Raw genomic sequence first — 22,526 nt, 5'->3', positions numbered from 1 at the left:
GAGTTTTCACGGGATAAGTATGGGTAGGAACATACCAGTCATTTCAGCCCTACAAGCGAGAAAGATGATGAACAAGAAAGACTGCAGAGCTTTTCTTGTGTACCTAAACGGAGAAGCTGGAACAGAAGGAGCAATCGAAGATGTGGAAGTTGTACGAGAATACAATGACGTTTTTCCAGATAATTTGCCAGGACTACCACCAAATAGGCAAGTGGAATTTACCATTGACCTGGAACCGGGATCAGCACCAGTTTCAAAAGCACCCTACAGGATGGCTCCAAGGGAATTGGAGGAACTGAAGATCCAATTACAGGAATTATTGGACCTAGGTTTCATCAGACCTAGTGTATCTCCATGGGGAGCGCCAGTTTTGTTTGTTAAGAAGAAAGACGGCACTTTGAGAATGTGCATCGATTACAGAGAGTTGAATAAGCTAACGCTCAAGAATAAATATCCTTTGCCAAGGATAGACGACTTGTTTGATCAACTCAAGGGCGCGAGCGTGTTTTCAAAAATTGATTTAAGGTCTGGGTATCACCAGTTAAAGGTCAGACAAGAAGATATACCTAAGACGGCGTTTCGAACAAGATATGGCCACTATGAGTTTGTAGTTGTGCCTTTCGGATTAACAAATGCGCCAGCTGTATTCATGGACCTCATGAATAGAGTATTCCACCCTTACTTAGACAAGTTTGTCTTAGTATTCATAAATGACGTCCTCATCTATTCCAAAAACAAAGAGGAACATCAACAACACTTAAGGACTACCTTGCAAACACTAAGGGATGAACGACTTTACGCCAAATTCAGCAAGTGTGAGTTTTGGCTTAAAGAAGTTACATTTTTGGGACACATCGTGTCATCAGAAGGAATCAAAGTGGACCCCGCTAAGGTGGAAGCGGTGCAAGGATGGAGGTCACCAACAACTCCAAATGAGATAAGAAGTTTCTTAGGATTGGCTGGCTACTATCGAAGATTCATTAAAGGATTTTCAAAAATAGCAAGACCGATGACGCAGTTACTTAGGAAAGGAATCAAGTATACTTGGACTGATGAGTGCGAGAGGAATTTTCAGCAGCTTAAGGACATGCTAACTACTGCACCAGTGCTAGCAGTTCCAGAACCAGACAAGGAATATGTGATCTATACGGATGCGTCGAAAAATGGACTAGGTTGTGTGTTAATGCAAGAGGGAAAGGTAATAGCATATGCATCGCGACAACTTAGACCACATGAACTGAATTATCCAACCCATGATTTAGAATTTGCTGCTGTGGTGCATGCACTGAAAATCTGGAGACATCACCTATACGGAGTTAGGTGTGAGATATTCACCGATCATAAAAGCCTGAAATACTTTTTCGAGCAAAGAGATCTGAACATGAGGCAAAGAAGATGGCTCGAACTAGTAAAGGATTATGATTGTGGTATAAACTACCACCCAGGCAAGGCCAATGTAGTAGCCGATGCATTGAGTCGTAAAGTCTCGTCTAAATTAGGATACCTTCTCACGAGGGAAGATGAACTAATTAAAAACTTTGACAAGATGAGGATAGAAGTGATTAAACCACCTAATACAATAGCGAGTGTTGTTGCGACAATACCCAGTTTGAGAAAAATGGTGGTAGAAGCACAAAGGAAGGACGAAAAGATGGAGAAGCTACGAGGAAGGATAAGGAAAGGAGAACTCAAGAATTACCATGAGGAATCAGACAATGCTATCTTCTTTGAAGAGAGGATATGCATTCCACATGACGATGAACTTAGGAATAAGATAATGAGCGAAGCTCATGACACTCCTTACACTGCCCACCCAGGAAGTACTAAGATGTATCAGGACCTAAAACAGAATTTCTGGTGGGAAGGAATGAAACGAGATGTGGCCTCGTTTGTTGAAAGATGTCTTGCTTGTCAGCAAGTGAAGGCTTTGCACCAAAGACCCTATGGTGAGTTACAGCCTTTGGATATACCAAAATGGAAATGGGATGATATTGCAATGGACTTCGTCACAGGACTACCAAGATCAAAACGAGGTAACACAGCTATATGGGTCATTGTTGACAGACTTACGAAGTGTGCACACTTTATACCAATCCCAATTACTCATGGATCAGATAAGTTAGCCCAACTTTATGTCAAAGAGATTATACGTTTGCACGGAGTACCAAGGACAATTACATCAGATAGGGATTCCAAGTTTACATCCAGATTCTGGATAAGCTTGCAGAAGGAACTGGGAACGAGGTTAAATTTTAGTACAGCTTTTCACCCACAAACAGATGGTCAGTCTGAAAGAACAATTCAGACACTAGAAGATATGTTAAGAACGGTCGTGCTAGACCGGGGTGAAAGTTGGGAACATGTTTTACCGCTTATCGAGTTCGCATATAATAACAGTCATCAAGCCACTATCGCTATGGCACCATATGAGGCATTGTACGGGAAGAAATGTAGATCGCCACTTTACTGGGATGAAGTGGGCGAAAGAAGAATCCTAGGGCCTGACACAGTAGGCGAGATGATTGAGATCGTCCGTCAAATCAGACAAAGAATCAAGGAGGCCCAGGATAGACAGAAGTCATATGCTGACAAACGCCGAACGGACCTACAGTTTGAAGATGGAGAAAAAGTTTTTCTGAAGGTTTCTCCATCAAGAGGAATCGTTAGATTCGGTGTGAAGGGTAAACTCAAGCCACGTTTCATAGGACCATATGAGATACTAGAACGAATAGGCCATGTAGCCTACAGGTTGGCGTTGCCGCCAAGCCTTGGGAATGTGCACAATGTATTCCACGTGTCGCAGTTAAGGAAGTATGTTTACGATCCAAAGCATGTAATCCATAGAAACGACATTGTCCTTAGTCCAGATATGAGTTATGAGGAAAGACCCGAATCTATTTTAGATCGGAAGGTTCAGATACTAAGGAATAAATCGATACCAATAGTTAAGGTCTTATGGAGACATCATGGTCAAGAAGAGGCGACATGGGAACCCGAGTCTACCATGAAAGAGAAGTACCCAGAGTTGTTTCCTGAGGTACAAATTTCGGGGCGAAATTTCTTTTAAGGGGGATAGTATGTAATGACCCGACTTTTAATTAATGATTAAATTCTTCTAATGACTGATTTAAGGATTTATTATGATAATTAGGGTTCGGCATCCATAAATAAAATACAGACTTATATGAATTTGATGATTTATATACGTGATGAGTTATTTTATTTTTGTTTCCAGTGGACGATGCACTCAAAATATATTTTGAGTCCATTAATTTATTAATGAGGATTTAACATTGAAGTGTTAAAAATGAATTTTTATTAATTACTAAAGTTGATCCATGTGGTTAGTTAATTTATTAAATTGACAAGCCCAAATGAATTTTATACTTCAAATAAGAAATTGTCTTGTATGTGTCAATGTATTTAAATGAGTGTGGAACCATATGATTAATGTATTAATCTCTTAGATATTTTGATGATTAAGTTGGAACCATATTAAGTATGCTAAAGAAATTCCCCAGTCACACTAAGCATGCTGAAGAAATTCCCCAGTCATACTCAGCATGCTGAAGAATTTCAGTCATACTAAGCATGCTGAAAAAGAATTCCACATTCATACCAATCAAGCTGAATTTCCACGATCCTCATTCTTCTTTAAAGCCAACCCCACGCCTTCACCATCTTCACCATTTTCAACAACTGCAACCCATTTTCAACAGCAAGATTCACGGTAATAGTGCTGATGTTTACTACTATCATTTTCAATATTTCTTCACAGCACATATCTAACTTATGATGTATACCAGATTTCGCAGAAATACAAATCAAATTCCAATATTGAAGGTTTTACATCCTTCATTCTATGCCTACTTCACGGTTTCAACCCACACACACAATTGCTTAGTAATTCTTATATGCGTGTATATTTTTCTTTGAAACCTATTACAGATATACATGCAAGGATACAATGATTTGCTTGAATTACAGACTTTTAAAGAAAATACAAAGAGTATACAGTTTAGTAATTGAATTTGTGCTAATTTCTCTATGTCTTTTTGAACTGAATTTGAGGCTTGAAACCTTTGAGGGGGGGCTGACCCTGCTGTGTGTGTGTGAGTCGAGATCAGAGGGAGGCGGCAGCTGCGGCGGCTCGTCGCCGGCGACGGAGCGGCGGCGGTGAACCTGCCGTTGTTTTCGTTCTGCCAAAGGGAAAAAGAAGAGAGAGGGATTTCAGATTTTTATTTAGAAAAAGGGAAAAATAGAAAATGAAGGATTAGAGCTTACCTTAGGCTGCCGGCGACGGCGAGGCGGCGGCTGGTACTCCGAAGACGGCACATGCAGTGGAGGAGTGACCTCTGCCGACCTGTTCTAGGGTCGAGAACGGCCGGGAAACGATGGCAACCGGCGAGAGCCGTGTTCTGCCATGGCGGATGGGCGGTGCTAGATCTGGAAAAGGAGGGGTGGCGGCTGGGCTGTGCTGCTGTCGACGCAGGGGCGGCGATGGCGGTGGAAGAAGGCGGCCGTGTGGCCGGAGATGAGGAACAGGCGGCGGCCCACCGCGTTAATGGTGTCTGCTGTCCTGTTTCCGGCAGAGTGAGCGAGAGAGATAGAGGCGAGAGGGTGAGAGAGGAGAGTTCAGGGAGAGATGAGAGGAGCCGACGCCGGAGCCTCCGTCCGGCGAGCGTCCCGGCGAGGCGGCGGCAGGCGGACGAGATTCGTCCGAGAGAGAGAGCAGAGAGAGTCGGGAGAGAGCCGAGAGATAGAGAGAGAGGCGCATGCTTTGTGTGTGTGTTTGAATGTGTTGTGTGTGTGTTTATTTTAGGGTTAGAAATGAGAATGGGCTTCGGGCCCTTGTTTTTATTTTATTACTGATGGGCTTAAATTTAAATGTTTGGGCTCGGCCCTTTACAAATAAAAGCTGATGGGCTTATTTCACTTAAAAGTTTTGGGCCTATTTTAATTTAAATGTTTGGGCTCTTGGTTAATAAAAATTGAATGGATCTAATTTATCTAATTAATTTGGGCTTCTATCCATTTAAATTATTTGAGCTCTTAATTATTAATTTAAATTGAGCTTGATTAATTTAATTATATATTATCCTTTAAATTAATTATATAAATGGAGTTTTTTTTTATTTCAAGTATTTTTTTTTTTTGCAAATGGACTTTAAAATAAAATATTTTGAGTTAAACTCTTATTTAATTTAATTCTTTCAAATGACTTATTAATATGGATTATTTGAAAATGATTAAATTATTTTAAGTATGAGAAAGAATGATCTATGATGATTTAATTTGTCTATGTGATATTGTTTGATTTGTTGTTAAAAAATGGAATATTTGACTTGATGACGTGAGTAGAACGAGTTATGATTAATGCGCACGTTGATGTTCGAATAAATAGTTTTGAACCTAAATGTTAGTTATGTGGTAAATGTTTTGAGTTTAAGGTTTTGAACGAGACAAGATTAATATGGATGCTAGTACCCTAAAATCATTAAAAAGGAGATAGTTTAATTTAGAGACCTATCTTCCTTTTCTTCACGACTTCTTCTCAAACTTATCGATTCTTCGTCAATAAAGGTCCAGGCGGGAAGTGATAGCTAAAGAGGGAAGTAACTCTACGCCCGTTGTGGGAACGAATAAGGTGGGCTTTCTTAAAACACGTATATAGAGATCCCCTGCACACAGGCCTCTTATACGAAATGAAATGATATAACTGTGATATTTCAAATGATGAATGATTATTATGAAATGAAATGTTTATGGAAATGATTAATTGATGAATGGTTCTTATGAAAGGAAAGGAAATGTTTATGAAATGATTGTCTGCCAAAAATGTTTATGTTTTATGTATGTATCCTATCTGTGTTGGTTCGCCAACTATAAAGGAAATCGAATTCGGACCCTACGCTAGACGAAGGTTTGCTAGTAAGGGTTAACGTGTACACTCATGGAGACTGTGTGTCGCTTGCGACCGGTCTTAGCGTCCGTGGAAGGAGGCCTCCTTCCTGGCGCGTAAAAGGAACAGATATGGATCATATAGACTGAAAATGGGATGCGCATCCAACTTTATGAAATGAAAGAAAATGTTTAGTAAGCACAGGTCCTTCAAGTAAAACCCTGTGTGTTACTGTTGGCAGTACAATAAATGATATAAAATGTTATATTTCCAGCATATGTTCACTGAGTATTTTTACTCAGCCCTGCATGTTGTTTTCCCTAATGTGCAGGTTGAGCGGGTGATGGAATGGAGTGGAGTTGAGCGGATGTACCTTTTGACATAGAACAATAATGTAACCTTGAGTATACATCTTCATATGTATAACTCACACGTATTTCCGCTGAAAGATACTCTGATTATGTTAATGTTTTATTTTAAGTATGATACTCTTTTGTTGGGTAATCCACTTTGACGGGCCTTCCCGAACAAACGTCTTGTATTTGCCCAAGTGATCAGTTATGATCCTAGTGTTATATAATAAATGTCTCTTTTCGTAAAATGTATGATTGTTAAGTAAATGCCCCTTTCTTTTCCCGCTTCTTAATCCCCTTCCCGAGTCATAACCCCGGTTAAACCATCCTTAGGGATTACGGGCTGTGACATTTGTTCAATTTAATTCCCTCAAGATCCGTCAAAAAAAATATAAATAAAGAAAAAAAATATTGAATGTGATCATTTGAGAACCAACTGATATAAAACATCAAACTTTTTTTCTAATTGGCGCGTGCCTTGGACGCGCCGCGCCCTCTCTCTCCTCTCCGCACCAGGCGCGCTGCGCGACCCCCGTTTGAGCTCCCTTCCCCAACCCCCTTTGCCCTACAGCGCATGGGGACTCGTTGGCACTGGACTTGCGTCGATCATGCGATTCTGGTGTACATGATATAAAGATCTTATTATTTTTAAAATAATCTTATTAATTATTACATTTATAATTCTCATATATTTACAAACATTACTAATTCTACTATTTTGAAAATAGCCACTCTAATTATTACTCCGACTCTCTTCTTGTTGTTCACGTGCTTCACGATTCTCCCATGGTTCGGATTCTCTCTGCAACGATCTTTGGGAAGCGTTTTCTCATGCTCGACAGTACATTGTGGTGGATTTCTTGCATATGCGGCGAGATGCAAACAGAGCGGCTCATGAGTTGGCTCAGTTTTCTTTATCTGTTTCTGATGCTGTTATTTGGAAGGCTGATTTTCCTAATTGGCTTCTAAATATTGTACTCTCTGATCTCTCTTAATCATATTCCGTTTGTTGTGTTTCAAAAAAAAAATTATTACTATCATTTCTGTTAATCATTAAAAAAAATATATTCTTTTATTTTCATCCGTCCATAAAAATATCTTCTTAAATTATTTTTCGAAATAATTCTATTAATTATCACTTTTATAATTTTATAAGCATTATTAATCCATCACTTTTGAAAATAACCACATCAAATATACAATTAACTTTTTTTAAAAATCTTGTGGAGAGTTGAATTAAAAGATGTTTCATGGACACGGAATTATAATCAAATTATCACTCCCTAAAAAAAAAAGCCTAATAAGAAAAACAAAAACTTGATAAGTACATTGATACAATCAGCAGCGCTGTAGCACATACGATGAGGCTAATTGAAAAACTATCGACAATCAAATCATCAAACAGGTGATCTGCAAGAAAAGCTTCTCCATCAAATAGACGATTTCGCCAATGGAAATCCTCCTCCCCCCAACCAAAAAAGAGAGACATGAACATGAACTACAGAAGCTCAAGAAATTGCTAATAAATAATGACTGCGATAACTATACATAAAATTTACTAGTGCAGCAGTTTGATTTCAGCGAGAAGAAATGGGGTTCAGATTTCTGGTAAATCCGCTGAAAGCTCCATAACTCTTGGAGCTGAAACCCAAGCACCCGAGCAGCCCCTGCCGGTAGGGCAAAAACGTCTTTCTCTTCATCTCTGCCGCCTGCGCTCGGTTCGCCGTGTAGTGCAGCTCGTGAGCTGATGGCGCCGCCCGCCTCCTCCACACGCCGTTCGCTGGTTTCCTGGACCCCGGAGCTTTCGTCTCCTTGTTCTTCATATCCTTTCCGCCCTTTTTCTCGTCGCGCGAGGACGACGGCGACAGCACCAGCGGCGTCTTCTTCTCCTTCGCCGCCGAGAACGAAATCGCCGACCAGAATCTCTCCTTGCTATGCGCTCGCCCCTCGCTTTTGCTACGATTCAGAAGATCCTTGAGGAATATCCACTTCTTCGAGTTCCTCCCGGAGGAAGACGACCGCGACGACGACGCCGAGCAAGACGGCGTTGTCTCACCGGACTCGGCTTCTCTCTCCTCGACGGTGGCGGAGGCACATTGCGAATCCAATCCTCCGGCGACTCGCCACTGATCGAAGCGGAGCGGCGACATGGATCTAGCTCTGCGGTTCGCGAGCTTCGCGCCCCGTAGCCTCAGATCTCTGCCTCTGGAGCTCGCCGTACCACCGTCGAGATCCATCGACGGCGGCGGGAAACCGTCCTGCGGCGTGGCGAGGTGCGATGACAGCTTCATCGGGCGGATCTGGCCGTTGAAGAACAGCTCATCCGCCGACGTCATGGAGCCGATTCCGCCATAACCGTTGGGGGAGAACCTGGATGAGAACTCGAACTCGAAGGATCCGGAATCGCTGGAGAGGAACACGGCCTCGTAATCAGCCGATGAAGGAGATTTGGATCTGGTGTTGGTGTGGAGGAAATGCATGGGGCTAGCAGGGGCGCTGTAGAAGTAGCCAGAGGGGCCGTGTCCGGGACTGGAGGGGGCGCTGACGAAGGGGGTGGAGCAGGTGCTGTCGATGTCTTCGCTGTAGCGCGGCGGGTCGACGGCGGGGATGGGCGGCGGCATTGTTGTATAGAGAGAGAGAGTAGTGAAAGGAATCTTGTTGGACACGTAATTATTGTGACGCAGGAAAGCAGAGTGCGCTCTGAAGTCTGAACAACGAGGGAGGTGCAGTGAGTCCTGACAATGGTGCTCTCTTTCTGTTTTCTTCTTGCCTCTTATAAAAATAATTTTACCTCATTTTTTTATACTCCCTCCGTCCCCAAAATAAGTTTCTCTTTGGGGACGACACGAGTTTTAAAAAAAAGTGGTAAAGTGTATTGATAGTGGAAAAAAATATGTTATACAGTAATTAGTATTGGAAATAGTGAAAATGTGAAAACGTGTTATAATTAGTATTGAGAGTGGTGAAAAAGTGAAAAGTAAGAATAAATAAAGTACTCCCTCCGTCCCAATATTCAAGTCCCGTATTCCTTTTTGGGCCGTCCCATGTAACAAGTCCCCTTTCCTTTTTTGGCATTAATTAGGGGTTGATTAGTTGATTTAATTAAGTGTTAATACTTTCCACCCCCAATTTCACCCCACCCCCTCTGCTCTCTCTCTCTCTCTCTCTCTCTCTCTCTAGTCTTCCTCCCACCGGCCGCCGCCCTCTTCCTCCTGCCGCCACCACCACCAACCTCGCGCCTCCACCGCGACGCCAATCTCCCCCTCTTCTCACCGTCCCCCTGAATCCGATGAGCTTTCCCCCTTTTCTCCTTGTCTGGTTCTTTCTCTCCCTTCACCTAACACCACTTCCCCTTTCTCCTAGAAACCCTTAACTCCACCGGCGCCGCCTCCCTCCTTTCCCCCCTCTCTCTCTTCGCCTTTTCTCTCTGAAACAAGGCTCGCCGCCGGCCTTCCTTCCCCTACGACCGCCGCCCGTCTTCCTTCCCCAATTCCAGAGCCGCCTCCGCCACCATCCTCCTGAGCCGCTTCCACCTTCCTCCTGCTCCGCCTCCAACGCCTCCGCCTCCTCGCGTCTCCGCGGGCTCCAACGCCGCCTCTGCCGCCTCCTCCGCTGCCCTCTGCCTCCTTCCACCGCCAGGCACCTCCGGCGCCTCGCGCCTTCGCCACCATCTTCCTGCGCCGCCTCCACCATCCTCCTGCTCGCCCAAAACGATTAGGGCTCGCCTCCACCCTTTCAATTATTTTTGTTGTTTTAATTTCAGAAATTGAAAGATTTCCATTTTTTGATTTCTCTGTGGTGGTGTTTTGGTGTTCCGGCTCAGAAATTGAAATTAAGGCCCAGTGTTTTGGTGATTTCCGTTTTTTGATTTCCAGTGTTCTGGTGATTTCCGTTTTTTGATTTCAAGGTGCCTCCGTTTTTTGATTTCCGTTCACTGTTCTGGCGGTGGTGCGGTGGTGCACAGGCGGTGGTGCGGTGGTCCGGTGGTGCACAGGCGGTGGTGCGGTGGTTCAGAAATTGTGGTGGTGCACAGGCGGTGGTGCGGCAGGGAGTAATTAAGTGGGAATAAGGGGACTTGATTTAACTCTTAATTTTAGTCTCCTAAATACTCGTGCCCAAAAGAAAGGGGACTTCATTAACGGGACGGAGGGAGTATTATTAGTGGTGGGGTAGTTGTCCAAAAATAGAAAGAAAGAAAGAGGAACTTATTTGGGGACGTCCCAAAAATGAAAAAAAAAGAAACTTATTTCAGGGACGGAGGGAGTATCTTATTATTAAAAGTGTGAAAAAGGGTTACCAGTGATTTGTATATTTAATTTTTAGTATTTTTCGTAAAATATCTACATTTTTTATTTTTTATTTAAAAACTTGAACTCTCAAAATATCCACAAAATATGATACTGCATAAAATTTAGTGATGGATAAATGATTTATCTCATTGGAGTTTGAGGTGTATTTTACTTTTCCACCTCATCATAGAAATAAATAGTACTCACTTGTATCCTCAACTTTTAATATTTTTCATAAAATATCTCTAATTTTCACTTTTTATTTATAAATCTTAAACTTTCAACATTTTTTATAAAATGTCTTGTTATATAAAATTTGATAATTCTATGTTATAATTCAATTACAAAATTATTCAAATTCATAAGTCTTATAGATCGTATAATTTTGGATGTAACCACCCACCAATTGTGCTCAAGTAAGATGGACGAAGGATAAAACATGCGCGATAACAAAGGGCTCAATAAACTTCTCAAACTCAGTGGAATTGTGAATTTTGCGCCACTAAATTGATAAACATGATTAATGATGTGAAGATTTCTTTCATGATATGTATGACCCATATATAAGATTTATGGATAAAAGTAATTTGTAATTTTTAATGATGTGATACTATCACATTTTGCTTGAAAGGAATGCAAGAAGATTCCGACAAACAACAAGAGCAGAGGAGGTAATGATACGCATGTATCAAGTTCAAAATTACTATTCGTTGTAATGGAAATACTCCCTCCGTCCACTAATTCATGACCTAAGTAGCAAAACACGGGTTTTAAGAAAAAATGTATTTTTATTAGTTGAGTGGAGAAAGGGACCCACAATTAATGTACTCCCTCCGTCCCATTAAAGTTGGCCACATTTCTTTTTTGGGTGTCCCACTAAAGTTGGCCACTTTCTAAAAATGGAAATAATTTAACTTAATTAGAATCATTAATTAAGTTACTAATTAAACCCTAAATTATGTTTAAAATAAAGGGTTAAGGTGCAGATAGGCCCCTGAACTGTACACCCTTAGAGCGATTTACTCCTCATACTAAGTGTGTGTGCAAAATAGCCCCTAAACTATCAAAAACCTAACATTTAAACCCTCATGACTAAACGACGTTAGTCAACGTTTGGTCAATTTTTTTTTTTTATTTCAAAATTGCGGGGCCCTCATTGCAATGCTTTACAACGGCCATTTGATTTGGGGCAATTTTAGGGATCGCAGAACCCTAATTCGCGTTTAGGGGTTATAAATTGGTGAGAAATACACCAAATCACGTTGAACTAGTGTAGGGTTTTCCATTATTGTTGGTATTCGAGATCGTACCATGAGTTTCCACTCAGGTAATGCTTCTACCCAGTCACGGGATTGGCGGCAGAGAAGGAACGAGTGTTTGGGTGATTCGACGTATTGTTTTTGCGTTATTGAAGGTGAGAGGTTGAAATCACCGATAAGAACTTCGTGGACTGAAGACAATTGTTCGCTATTTTATTAACACGCCGCAAGTGTACGGGTGCAATTGTATATAGTGGCAAACAAGGTCGAATCCACAGAGACTAATGATTATCAATTCCTACTCTTAATTATTTTACTCTATCTGGATGAACGAATATTAAAGTTTTGATTTTGGAAAATAAATTTAAATTAAAATAAAGAAACACTAAAAAGAAATCAAGCTGTGAAAAAATACGAAGTAACAGAAGAAAGAGAGTTTTCCAAGGCAAAGGTTTCAACAGATTCTCCTAACTAACACGTTTGATTCAATTAATGAGATAATTCCTAAGGCAATCTCAAAGTTAATTCATACCCACTCCCGTGGCATACAAATCGTTGATTACATGCAAGGCTACCATCCCTGGATCACACTTCTAACATGTAACTCCTAAAAGTTCCTAGGATTAACGCCTTCACAATTATTAATTCCCTTTAGAATTAAAATAAATGTGTTCTATGTTCTTAGTTCAGGTATTAATTATCATCTCCCGATCTCAAATTAAAACCTATGATAATGCTAAATTGGTGATCAAGCAATAAAGCAAACAGTTATAACAAGAACATAGAAAGGAATATAAATCTCAATTAATTAAATCAACAGTCAGAAATTTGAATCATGTTTACTCCCTAAACCCTGGGAAAAAGGGATTTAGCCACACATAGACATATGACTAACAATCACAATCTCAATAAAACTAATGAACATTAAACAATGAAAAATCGTAGTGAAGTCGAGATTCTTCAGTCTTGCTCTTGCTCCGTGTCTCACAGCTCTCAGGAAATTCAGAAAATGATAAAAAGGTGTCTGGGATAAGCTAAAAGATGGTATTTATATGCCCTAGGTCGTCTAACTCGAAAATACTCCAAAAATCGCGTTTTAGGTGAAAAAACGGAAAAGTTGGGCTGACTCGGCGCCTCGCGCGGGCTGGTCGCGCGGCCGCGCGCCTGGCCCGCGCGGTCTTCCAGCGGGTTCTGCATCCTCGCGCGGCCGTGGCATGCGGCCGCATGCCCGGACCGCGCGACTTCCCGGCGCCCGTCCTCGTGCACGGCCGCGTGTCCTCCAACACACGGACTTCCCGGCGCCCGTTCTTGCTCATCCGATGCCCGATTCTTGCCCCGTTCGTGCCTATGGACTCGTCACTTCGCGTATTCCACTACGCTTCATCCAAAACTCCACTAATTGAGTCCAAAACCTGTAAAAACAACACGAACACGGACGAGTAGTCTATTCCACACAAATTTAACAATTCAAACCAAAGACTCTCAAGAACTCAATGAAAACGCCCAAAAACTATGAATAAACGCGACAAAGGAGATGAAAAATGCATGTAGAACAACAATCCCGGAAGAAGGTTCTATGGGTGCCAAAATTGGAAGGTAATGATTTTTTTTCATACAAAATTTTCTTGATGTGTGAAGTTTTGATTTGAATTAATTTTTGAATGTTTGTAGACCAAAAAATGTCGATTTTTCAAATGGTACGATGAACCTATGGGCGAGAGAGCTATTGAAGTTATAAATGAGTTGAGGATTGAGAACTTGAAGCTTACAGAAATGAATTCAAGATCAGCCACTCCTACTGATTTAGAAGCTGATATTGGTCTTATCTGGGACATGGTTCAAGATTTGAAAGATGATTCCAAAAGAGCAAGAAACACAAATAGATTTCTTGTTAGCATTTTGTTTGTAACTTGGTTGGTGTTAATCTATGTAGTTGTAGCATAGTTGGAGAATTAGTTTGGTGGTTGATGTAAGAATGAACATCTGAAATATTGCTTTATTGTTGTTTGTTTTTGGTTTATGAACATCTGTATTGGCTTCATCGTTGTTAGTTTTTGTTGATGAACTTCTGTAATGGATTTTGGTGTTAATATAGTTGACATTATGTTGCTACCATTAGTGTTAATATCCAAAATACATCAACTAGAGAGAGTGTATGAATCACAAAGAAGATTGAACAAGTATAACATAAAGCATATCATTAAATTCACAAGTCATGGGCAAAATGCCAGTTTTCAAGTGAGTAATCCAGTCAAATGAAACCAAGTGAGTGATGGCTGCAAAAGCTAATATCCAAACCATTATAACCACTCAAAACAAATGAAAACACATAAAATCAGTTTTAAAGTACTTCTTAACAAGATGACAAAGGTGATATCAACTGTGAGTTGTTGATCCTGCAGTTGACACCACATTTAGTCTCCTAGGAGACCTTCTAAGCACTGGTTCTTGGTGTTGTTCCTGTGTTTTGTCTCTTGGAGCCTTAAAAGGCTTTGTTCATGTCTTCTTGATCTTCGAGGAAGGACCAACTGATGTGGTTGGTGGACTGCTCTTCCTCTTCTCCATTCTCTTTTGCATTCTGAGCTCTCTCTCATTGGGGATAGCAAATCTGACATTTGGTTCTGATTCTCTTGGAGTCCCCTCATTTATGACTAAAGACTGTGATCCTCCGGGCTGTAACAAACATTGAGAGGAAACACTATGAGTCATTTAGTTCAGTTCTATCAACAATGGAGTCCAGTTGTATCTAATAACTTACATTTAGAATTTGTTTTCCTGTTTCTTCATTGACATATAGTCCGAGTCCTACTGGTGCTTTTCCTTTAGCTTTAGTTGAGGTGGAACACTCTGCTTCTTTGTTCACCTACACATTTTACACAAGTAAATAAAATTTTATGGTACATATTAGTTAAGTGAATGCAAATTAGATATCCTGTGATAATACCTTAGTAGGGTTCAGTGGACATGTCATTTTCTTGTGGGTTGCACTCCTACAGAGGGTGCAGTGTTGTTTTTTCCCCACCCTTGACAACTTGTGCTTCTTCTTTGGCTCGTGAGTTGCTCTCACTCTGTTCTTCTTAGGCCGTCCTATCTTCTTTTCCACTTGGGGTGGTTCTATGGCATCTTGAGCTTTCACATTCCAAAACTTCACACCGGGCAGTGGTTGGATCAAGTGTTCATATGTTTTGGCATATGTGTCCCTGTGGTAACACTCACTAATGGAAAGAAGTGGATCCAGTGAGCTTGAAAAAAAAGAAGCGATGGCATGTGAACATGGGATTCCAGTCAAGTCCCAACCCCTACAGGTGCAAGTCTTTGTATCAATAAACACTATGTGTCTATCCAATCCATCAGTCACCTCATACCCATACTCACCATTCCACACCACATTACAGTACACTGAGTCACTCTTATTTGCTTCAAATGTTTTCATTGCAGATGGGGACCAGACACTCTTCCAACTATCCAATCCAGTTTTCCTCTCCCTAATCCTCTTCATGGCAAGCAACCTAATATCCTCTAGCATGCTGATAATAGGTTTGTGTCTTGCATCACTTATGCTAGAATTAAAAGACTCAGAGCAATTGTTATCTACCATGTTTGTAGAGCATCTGGTGCTTTGATATGCCCTGGACCAGTGAGCAGGAGGGTAGTGTAGAAGCTCATCATGGGCCTTCTTGTTTATGCTCCTCAGTTTGGCCATGTTCAGTTTGAACTCTTCATCAAAGCTACTCCATGCTGCAATCCAAAATCTCTTCTTCATCTCCTCTCCTCTCCACTTCTTAGCCCAGTTGGCATATATATGCCTTGCACACCACCGGTGCTCAGCATATGGAATTATGTCTTTCACAGCTTCCATCAAACCCTGTTACATCAAAGATGAATTAGTCATGTGTAATAAAATCTGACTTTCACATTCTAAAACTAAGTAATTGAGTACCTTCTGCATATCTGAGATTATGGTGATGTTCTCTCCTCCCTCAAGCTGTAAATCTTGCTTTAGATGTCTCACAAACCATGTCCAGTTACTTTTGTTTTCCTTGTTTACAACAGCCCAAGCTATAGGCAATATCCCATCATTGCCATCATTTCCCACTGCTGTCAAAAGGCAGCCAAAGGTGACCCCCTTTAGATGGCATCCATCAAGACAAATTAACTTCCTACACCCTCCCAACCAGTTCTGTTTCAATGGCTCCAACATAACAAACAACTTCTTGAAGACTCTTTTGTTGCTCTCTAACTGTTCAACAGACAAACCAAGCTCCATTTTTATACCGGGCATGACTTCCTTAACCTTTTCAATATATGCACAAAGCCTATTGAATTCTTCCTTGTAGCTGCCCTTAAGGTTACTTATGATGTCTTTCTTAGCCCTCTTACACTTGTGAAGACTCACATGCAGCTTAAGATGCTCCTTTACATGGCCTTGCATATCTTTACTAGTGAACTTTGGGTTTCTATATACAGCATTCTTAAAATACTTAGCAAGATAACCTTGACTGGCACTTGGAACTTCCCTCTGCTTGTTACATGTTGTTCAACCACTAAGGTCTTCACAACTAACCCTTCTACATCACCATCATTAGACACATGAATAACAAATGGACACTGTGCTTCATTCATACAAACAACTCTTATTCTCTTAGGTTCATTTTTAAGGAACTTCAATTTGTACCCAAACTTCACCCCATATGCATGTATAGCATCCCTAGCATCCTGGGCATTTGCAAAAGTCATGCCCAAAGCAAAACTACCATCCTCCCCATCTTGTACAGACCCAACCATCACACTCTTAGTTTCTTCCTCACAATCTGATGATTCCTGACTAAACACACTGGAATCATCAGAATCTCTCTCATCATGCTCACTCTCTGCCTCTTCTCTCTCATGACTAATCTCAGTCTCTGCCTCCTCTCCCTCATGATCATTACCCTCCTCTCCAAGCCTAACCTCCCTCTCTGCCTCTTGTTCAACTACACTACCTGGCTCTGCCCCTTCCACCCCAGTTGGTTCTGCCCCTTCCACCCCAGTTGGTTCTGCCCCTGCCCCATCTACTGCCTCATTATCACTATCATCCGGGAACAAGGCAAATAGAGTGATAGAAGGCATAGGATCTCGGTCATGGTCAGCATATAGTAGTATCTCATCTTGGCCAACTAACTCAAAGTAATCTAACACCTTATGACAGTGCCTAGAATCCCTAAGGTGAACTAGCCCAAGCTCTAGCTTATAGTCCTCATCACACGCATAAATTTTCTTAGGTTTACTCCCATATATCTTCTCATATTCTTCGTTAATTCGATCAAAAGTCATATTATCAATAGTTTCCTCAAACTCAGCAGAATTATAACCATCGTGAATCAAATCACCAGAAACTTCATCCTTTTTCCATATACCCCAAAAGTTGAAAACAAAGTTAACACGACCCGCCATACTGCACATAATTACATACGACAAGACAAAACATCACAACCACGTTCAAGCCATAATCGATGAATCAGAAACAAAAAAAATTCCCCAAAGAGGTTTGCATGCGGCAAAATACTGGTCAAACAATAAAAACTCTATGCGTACTCACCTGGAAATCCTCTTCTTCTTCGTTGTTTCCTTCTTCTTCCCAGAGTCGGGCTTCTCCTGCTAGTCGGCGATTCAATCTTGAAGTTTGGATGATTTCAGATGAATTCTCTACTTTGGAATACTTGGGCGACGTTTGGGATGAAAGGGGGTTGGAAAAACCCGCGTAACAATTAAATGAGGGCCCCGCAATATTTAAATAATAAAAAAAATTAACCAAACGTTGACTAACGTCGTTTAGTCATGAGGGTTTAAATGTTAGGTTTTTGATAGTTTAGGGGCTATTTTGCACACACACTTAGTATGGGGAGTAAATCGCTCTAAGGGTGTACAGTTCAGGGGCCTATCTGCACCTTAACCCTAAAATAAACATACACCCTATACATACACAAACACACACATAGAGAGCAGCCGCCCCTCTCTCTTCTTCTCCAGCGGGATGCCACCCCCATCGCCGCCGCCTCTTGCCTCTCCGGCCGCCGTCTTTCGCCCATTCGGCCGTCGCCGCCTCTCTCCTTCTCTCTCTCGTTACAGATCTCGTGATCTCTCTCTCCCTCCCTCTCACCGTCGCATCCTTGGGCGATTTGGGGGTTCGAAGCTCGCCGCCCAAATGCGTGAGGTCGTGCGCCGATTTGGGGGCTAGGGCTCGCCTGCGCCGATTTGGGTGCTAGGGCTAGGGCTCGCCTGCGCCGATTTGGTTTTTGATTTCTGGTTTTTGAGTGGATTTTGAAGGGTTCTGGTTGGCGGCGGTGGTGGTTGTTGGCGACGGTGGTGGAGGTTGTTGGCAGATTTGAGGGTGGTCTGTGTGAGTACTTCTTTGGTTGCTCATTGCCCATTAAATCTCAATTCTTGGTGCTTTTTTTGCTGAAACTGAAAGCATTGTTGCTTTGTGAATTTGCAGATTCACATCAACCCCTGAAAAAATATCGAATAAGTATTATCTAGGGCGGCCCCTTTGGAGGAGATGGACGGGCAAATCGCGACGGCCTTTGGCCCCTGCGGCAACAATAGGGACTACCTTTTCTTGCTGGAGAAGGCCATGTTTGATATTGGTAAAAATCTTGGTGTTCTTACAATTTTGATCTTGAATGAGACGCGAGATTGTGGTAGAGTTGTTTGATTGAGTGAATGTGTTGGAACAGGTCATGAAGATGACTACGTTATCGAGCTAGCTAACGAGGTAAGGAAGGTGCTTCTGAATCTCAGCGGTTTGCTCAAGGAAAACAAGTTGTCGAGTTTGTCGCCACTGAAAATGAAGGCTTCGCCTGGGGCAATCGCCATGGATTTGAGGGTGGTCGGTGCCGGCGACTTCGCCGGAGGAGGGGGTGACTGATGCCGGCGACTTCGCCAGAGGTGGGTGGCAGTGGATGAAGAAGAAAGTGAAAGGAGAAAGAAATAATTTAAATAACTCAATAATTTTGATGGGCCCCACCCAATTAAAACATAACACTCCATTTCTTAATCTCCGTGCGGAAACAAATGTAGCCAACTTTAGCGGGACGGAGGGAGTATTGTTTATTAATTGAGTGGAGAAAAAATGTATTATTTTGGGACGACCCACCAATTAAATATAAATAAAAACTTACTAAAAATGGATAGGCCTTGAGTTGGTGGACGTACCAAAAAGGAAAGAAGGCCTTGAATTAGTGGACGGATGGAGTAATAAACTTAGGAGAATGCTGCAAAATTGAGCTTTAGAGTAGTTGTTGGTGAGATTGATGATTGTAATTTTACTTGTTTTGTCACGCAAATGATAATAAAATTCTTTACTTACCAAAAAAAAAGAGTAATTTTATGTCCTATAAGACTTATGAATTTGGATAGTTTTGTAATTGGATTATGATGTAGAGTTATTGAATTTTGTGTAGTACGACATTTTATAAAAATTATTGAAAGTTCGAGATTTTTTAATATAAAACGAGAGTTAGCAATATTTTGTAGAGACCGCTAAAAGTTAAAGACACAAAAAAATATTTTTGTAGTTACTTTAATGAGTTTAATCATCCTTCGATCACCAAAATATTGCATTGTATAGAGGAATATTTTAACACACGTTGAAAGTTATAGGTTTTTAAAGAGAACACGAAAGTTAGAAGATATATTATAAAAGGTATTGAAAATGATATACACTAGAAAATACTAACTAGTAGTATTAAAAATCGTTCAAATTTTGACCTGAAGCTCATTTTTTAATCTATATATACAAAATTACAATAATAGGGTACAATAATCTTTATTGTGTCAATTTATAATTGAAATCAAAATTCGGCCAAAAGTTGACTTTTCCTGTCAAACAGATGACTTATAAATTATTAACAAAAATTACACATATAACAAATTAATTTGTAAAAATAACAGAAGTTGACATTTTTTTTTTCAAATCATGTATCCACCACCACCACGCACTCTCTCCGTCTACATCTTCACGGAGATGTTGCTGCGGTTTCAAATGAGTGGCAATGCAGCGTCGTATAGCTTTGGGGTTGGATACGACGTTGACGGATATATATGAGCCAAGTGAGGAGGAGCTTCCACCACCAACAATGGAGGCAAGGCAGCTGCAACAAAAATAACAATGTCGGTATTTTTTGGAAGTGCTCAAAAACAGAATTACTGTAGCTGTTACTAGTATTATCTCTAATTAAATTTCTAGAATTTTGATTATGAGGCGGAATTCACAATTCACCGCGTTTAAGTTGATGCATGTTTATGTTTTTTGTGGAGAATGTGAGTGAGTGAGTGTTGTTGAAATTAGAGTTTCACGTCTCAAACCAGCATCTTTTAATATAAAATTGATTCAACTCAATTATCATTAAAAAAATTATAAACATAATAAACAATAGGAGTATAATTTAACTGAATAAAACAATAAAGAATAATTCTCAATAATAAAAATTGATATTGTAAAAAACAAAAGAATATTTAAAATAAAATAAGTAAAAGACAAAATAATTATAACATAGATTTATTTAAAAAAACCGAGGAGATGTGAGAGATGATTTTTTTAAGTTTTAATCTTTAAATAAATATAACTTTGATACTTTAAATTCAATATTTATATAAAATAATCAAATTAAAGCTCTTATCTTGATCTTTATTTTGATATACATATCAAGTTTTCATAATTAGTCGGATTTCATAATTTTAAGAAATAATTAAAATAGAAAAATAAGAAGATAAATAAAAACAAAATATAATTTAAAAATAAACCTTCATTTATATTATAATAACATAATTATCACTCAAATATAAATACGAATTAAAAATTGCATTTTTAATTTCTCCTCCCTTGCTTCGTCCGACAATCGTGAGGGACTTCAAGTGTGACGAATCTCTTCGATTCATGGCCAAGTTACTTTCTCTCTCTCTTCGTCGTCTTCCTCTTCGGTGCCTTCTACCAGTACATGGAAGAGGGTCGCTGCTGCTCCTCACTCGGAGATTCAACAAAGGTTGTTCTTCCAGCACTCTGACTCACGATAACAAACAAATCAAGTCGTACTTTCAATGTGTCCAAAAGGACGTCAAGTTTTGGGAGGCCACGTACGAGAAATGTCGAGCCAATTGGGGAAGGGACATGTAATTGCCAATTCACTCAACAAGCTCGAGAAAAATATCAAGCCAACAATGGAGCGTCATTCAAATATTTTGAGGTTTGGCGTGTTCTCCGCAAATCTCAATAATTCGCAATACCCGGCGACAATGTCCACTCTTTGAAGTGTTCGAAGAATTTCGATAGGGGATATACGACAACACCCTCCGATCCGAACATGACGACTAGGCCTATAGGTTAAAAAGCGGCAAAGAGCGATGAGGGAAAAGGTAAGAAGGTCGAATTGTCGATGTTAAGGGGAAAAGGGAAATGCTACGCAACAATAGATAGAGTAGCAAACTCCATCAAAAATTTCAACCTGACGCGAATTTGCTGACCTCTAAATTCTTGAAATGGATAAGTCGAAGATAAATATGGAGGAATTGGCCTTTCACCACTTAATGATTGAAGAAGTTAACGAACGTCAAGAATAGAAGTAATTCTTTTTTATTTATTTTAATTTTAATCTATTTTTATTATTGTAATATTTGTATTTCATTTTAATAAAAAAATTAATTGAAAAAGAATATTTATTTTAATTTTAAAACGTACTGTAGTAATTTAAATTTGAGAGATGAAATTTTGACAGTCAATTTAGAGCTCCGAGTGTGGAGGAGGCAGACAGGGGATTTAAAGTGGAATCCACTTTTTAGAGGTTGGGGCTCTATGGATGCGGATAAAAACAGTGTAGTGGAGCCCACGATGGGTAAGAAGCACGTGATTTTATTCGACGTCACAGACTGCACCATTTTCAATGTCCATCCGCACTTCTCGCTTCTCAATTCAATTCCATCTCCAAGCCTGCTTCTTACAAATTACTGAATTAGTAGTACATTTATGATGTATATTTATGGTTAAGTGGAGTATTAAAATTAGGATTTCTAACAATTTGTTTAGGTCCAAACTGCAAATTTAAACATGGTTTCAAAATATAACAAATAGACACGAAACCTTTTTTATACTCCCTTTATTTCATAAAAATAAGCATGTGTGATTATTGATAGTATATATTTTTAAAAAATCTTAGATGGATGTGTTATTAGTGAAAGAATGAGTCCAAAAAAATGTACTACAATTTTATAAAATTTAATAAAATAATAAAAAATTGCACATTTTTATGAGACGAAGGAAGTATATTGTAATAAGAGTCACGCCATATTTTCTGGCCACATAAAATTTCGACCGATGAATGAATTGAGTAAGTGCATGATTTAGAAAGTCCTTCGAATATAGAACACGTCCAATTAATAGCTGAAATAATGAGAATTTGTATGAAAATAAATGTTTTCAATATTTTATTGTTGTCGAAAAATTTGAGTATAATTCTAATTGGAACAAATTAAAAAGTTATTCATTTATTTGTTACATTTTAAATTTGATGTTAAATTTACAGTTCAGATAAAAAAACGTTGTATAAATGACAATCAATCATGTCTTTAATGGGTAAGGGTTTGGATCTTGTCCATACTACTATACGGTCAGATTGGGTGAGACGGAAATCATGTTTATAAAAATTAGAGACTTAGTTGGGTGAGACGGAAATCATGTTTATAATAATTA

General features: G+C 40.0%; 4 protein-coding genes across 4 annotated transcripts; 1 reads left to right on the top strand and 3 right to left on the bottom strand.

Annotated features, from left to right (window-relative positions):
* Nucleotides 1-7,517: 7,517 nt before the first annotated feature.
* On the bottom strand, nt 7,518-9,048 carry LOC130995404 (uncharacterized). The gene has a single exon (XM_057920674.1). It carries the CDS (start codon nt 8,874-8,876, stop codon nt 7,833-7,835), a length of 1,044 nt encoding a protein of 347 aa, XP_057776657.1. The 5' UTR covers nt 8,877-9,048; the 3' UTR covers nt 7,518-7,832.
* A 5,010-nt stretch (nt 9,049-14,058) lies between these two features.
* LOC130995403 (uncharacterized) lies at nt 14,059-14,844 on the bottom strand. The gene is made up of 3 exons (XM_057920673.1): nt 14,748-14,844; nt 14,562-14,666; nt 14,059-14,476 (listed from the first exon to the last, which is right to left on the bottom strand). The coding sequence occupies exons 1-3, from the start codon at nt 14,772-14,774 to the stop codon at nt 14,300-14,302; spliced, it is 309 nt and encodes a 102-aa protein (XP_057776656.1). The 5' UTR covers nt 14,775-14,844; the 3' UTR covers nt 14,059-14,299.
* Nucleotides 14,794-17,236, bottom strand: LOC130993861 (uncharacterized). The gene is made up of 4 exons (XM_057918898.1): nt 16,368-17,236; nt 15,744-16,260; nt 14,871-15,668; nt 14,794-14,826 (listed from the first exon to the last, which is right to left on the bottom strand). The coding sequence occupies exons 1-4, from the start codon at nt 17,234-17,236 to the stop codon at nt 14,794-14,796; spliced, it is 2,217 nt and encodes a 738-aa protein (XP_057774881.1).
* A 962-nt stretch (nt 17,237-18,198) lies between these two features.
* LOC130995402 (gamma-glutamylcyclotransferase 2-2-like) lies at nt 18,199-18,792 on the top strand. Its single transcript, XM_057920672.1, has 2 exons — nt 18,199-18,429; nt 18,520-18,792. Exons 1-2 carry the CDS (start codon nt 18,342-18,344, stop codon nt 18,708-18,710), a joined length of 279 nt encoding a protein of 92 aa, XP_057776655.1. The 5' UTR covers nt 18,199-18,341; the 3' UTR covers nt 18,711-18,792.
* Nucleotides 18,793-22,526: the final 3,734 nt, after the last annotated feature.

The sequence above is a fragment of the Salvia miltiorrhiza genome, chromosome 7 (assembly GCF_028751815.1).
Source record: "Salvia miltiorrhiza cultivar Shanhuang (shh) chromosome 7, IMPLAD_Smil_shh, whole genome shotgun sequence".
NCBI classification, from domain to species: domain Eukaryota; kingdom Viridiplantae; phylum Streptophyta; class Magnoliopsida; order Lamiales; family Lamiaceae; genus Salvia; species Salvia miltiorrhiza.
This window is presented reverse-complemented; position numbering and strand designations above follow the sequence as displayed.

What these genes read in the sequence shown, in the direction of transcription:
- LOC130995403 (XM_057920673.1), bottom strand. Translation starts at nt 14,774, where the DNA reads ATGACATGTCCACTGAACCCTACTAAG. An exon ending in GTCCACTGAACCCTACTAAG is followed by an intron (nt 14,667 to 14,747) that starts GTATTATCACAG and finishes TAAAATGTGTAG; the next exon opens with GTGAACAAAGAAGCAGAGTG. An exon ending in CAGGAAAACAAATTCTAAAT is followed by an intron (nt 14,477 to 14,561) that starts GTAAGTTATTAG and finishes TGTTTGTTACAG; the next exon opens with CCCGGAGGATCACAGTCTTT.
- LOC130993861 (XM_057918898.1), bottom strand. Translation starts at nt 17,236, where the DNA reads ATGGCGGGTCGTGTTAACTTTGTTTTCAACTTTTGGGGTATATGGAAA. An exon ending in TAATCTCAGATATGCAGAAG is followed by an intron (nt 15,669 to 15,743) that starts GTACTCAATTAC and finishes TTGATGTAACAG; the next exon opens with GGTTTGATGGAAGCTGTGAA. An exon ending in GACGGCCTAAGAAGAACAGA is followed by an intron (nt 14,827 to 14,870) that starts GTGAGAGCAACT and finishes CAAGTTGTCAAG; the next exon opens with GGTGGGGAAAAAACAACACT.
- LOC130995402 (XM_057920672.1), top strand. Translation starts at nt 18,342, where the DNA reads ATGGACGGGCAAATCGCGACGGCCTTTGGCCCCTGCGGCAACAATAGG. An exon ending in GAAGGCCATGTTTGATATTG is followed by an intron (nt 18,430 to 18,519) that starts GTAAAAATCTTG and finishes GTGTTGGAACAG; the next exon opens with GTCATGAAGATGACTACGTT.
- LOC130995404 (XM_057920674.1), bottom strand. Translation starts at nt 8,876, where the DNA reads ATGCCGCCGCCCATCCCCGCCGTCGACCCGCCGCGCTACAGCGAAGAC.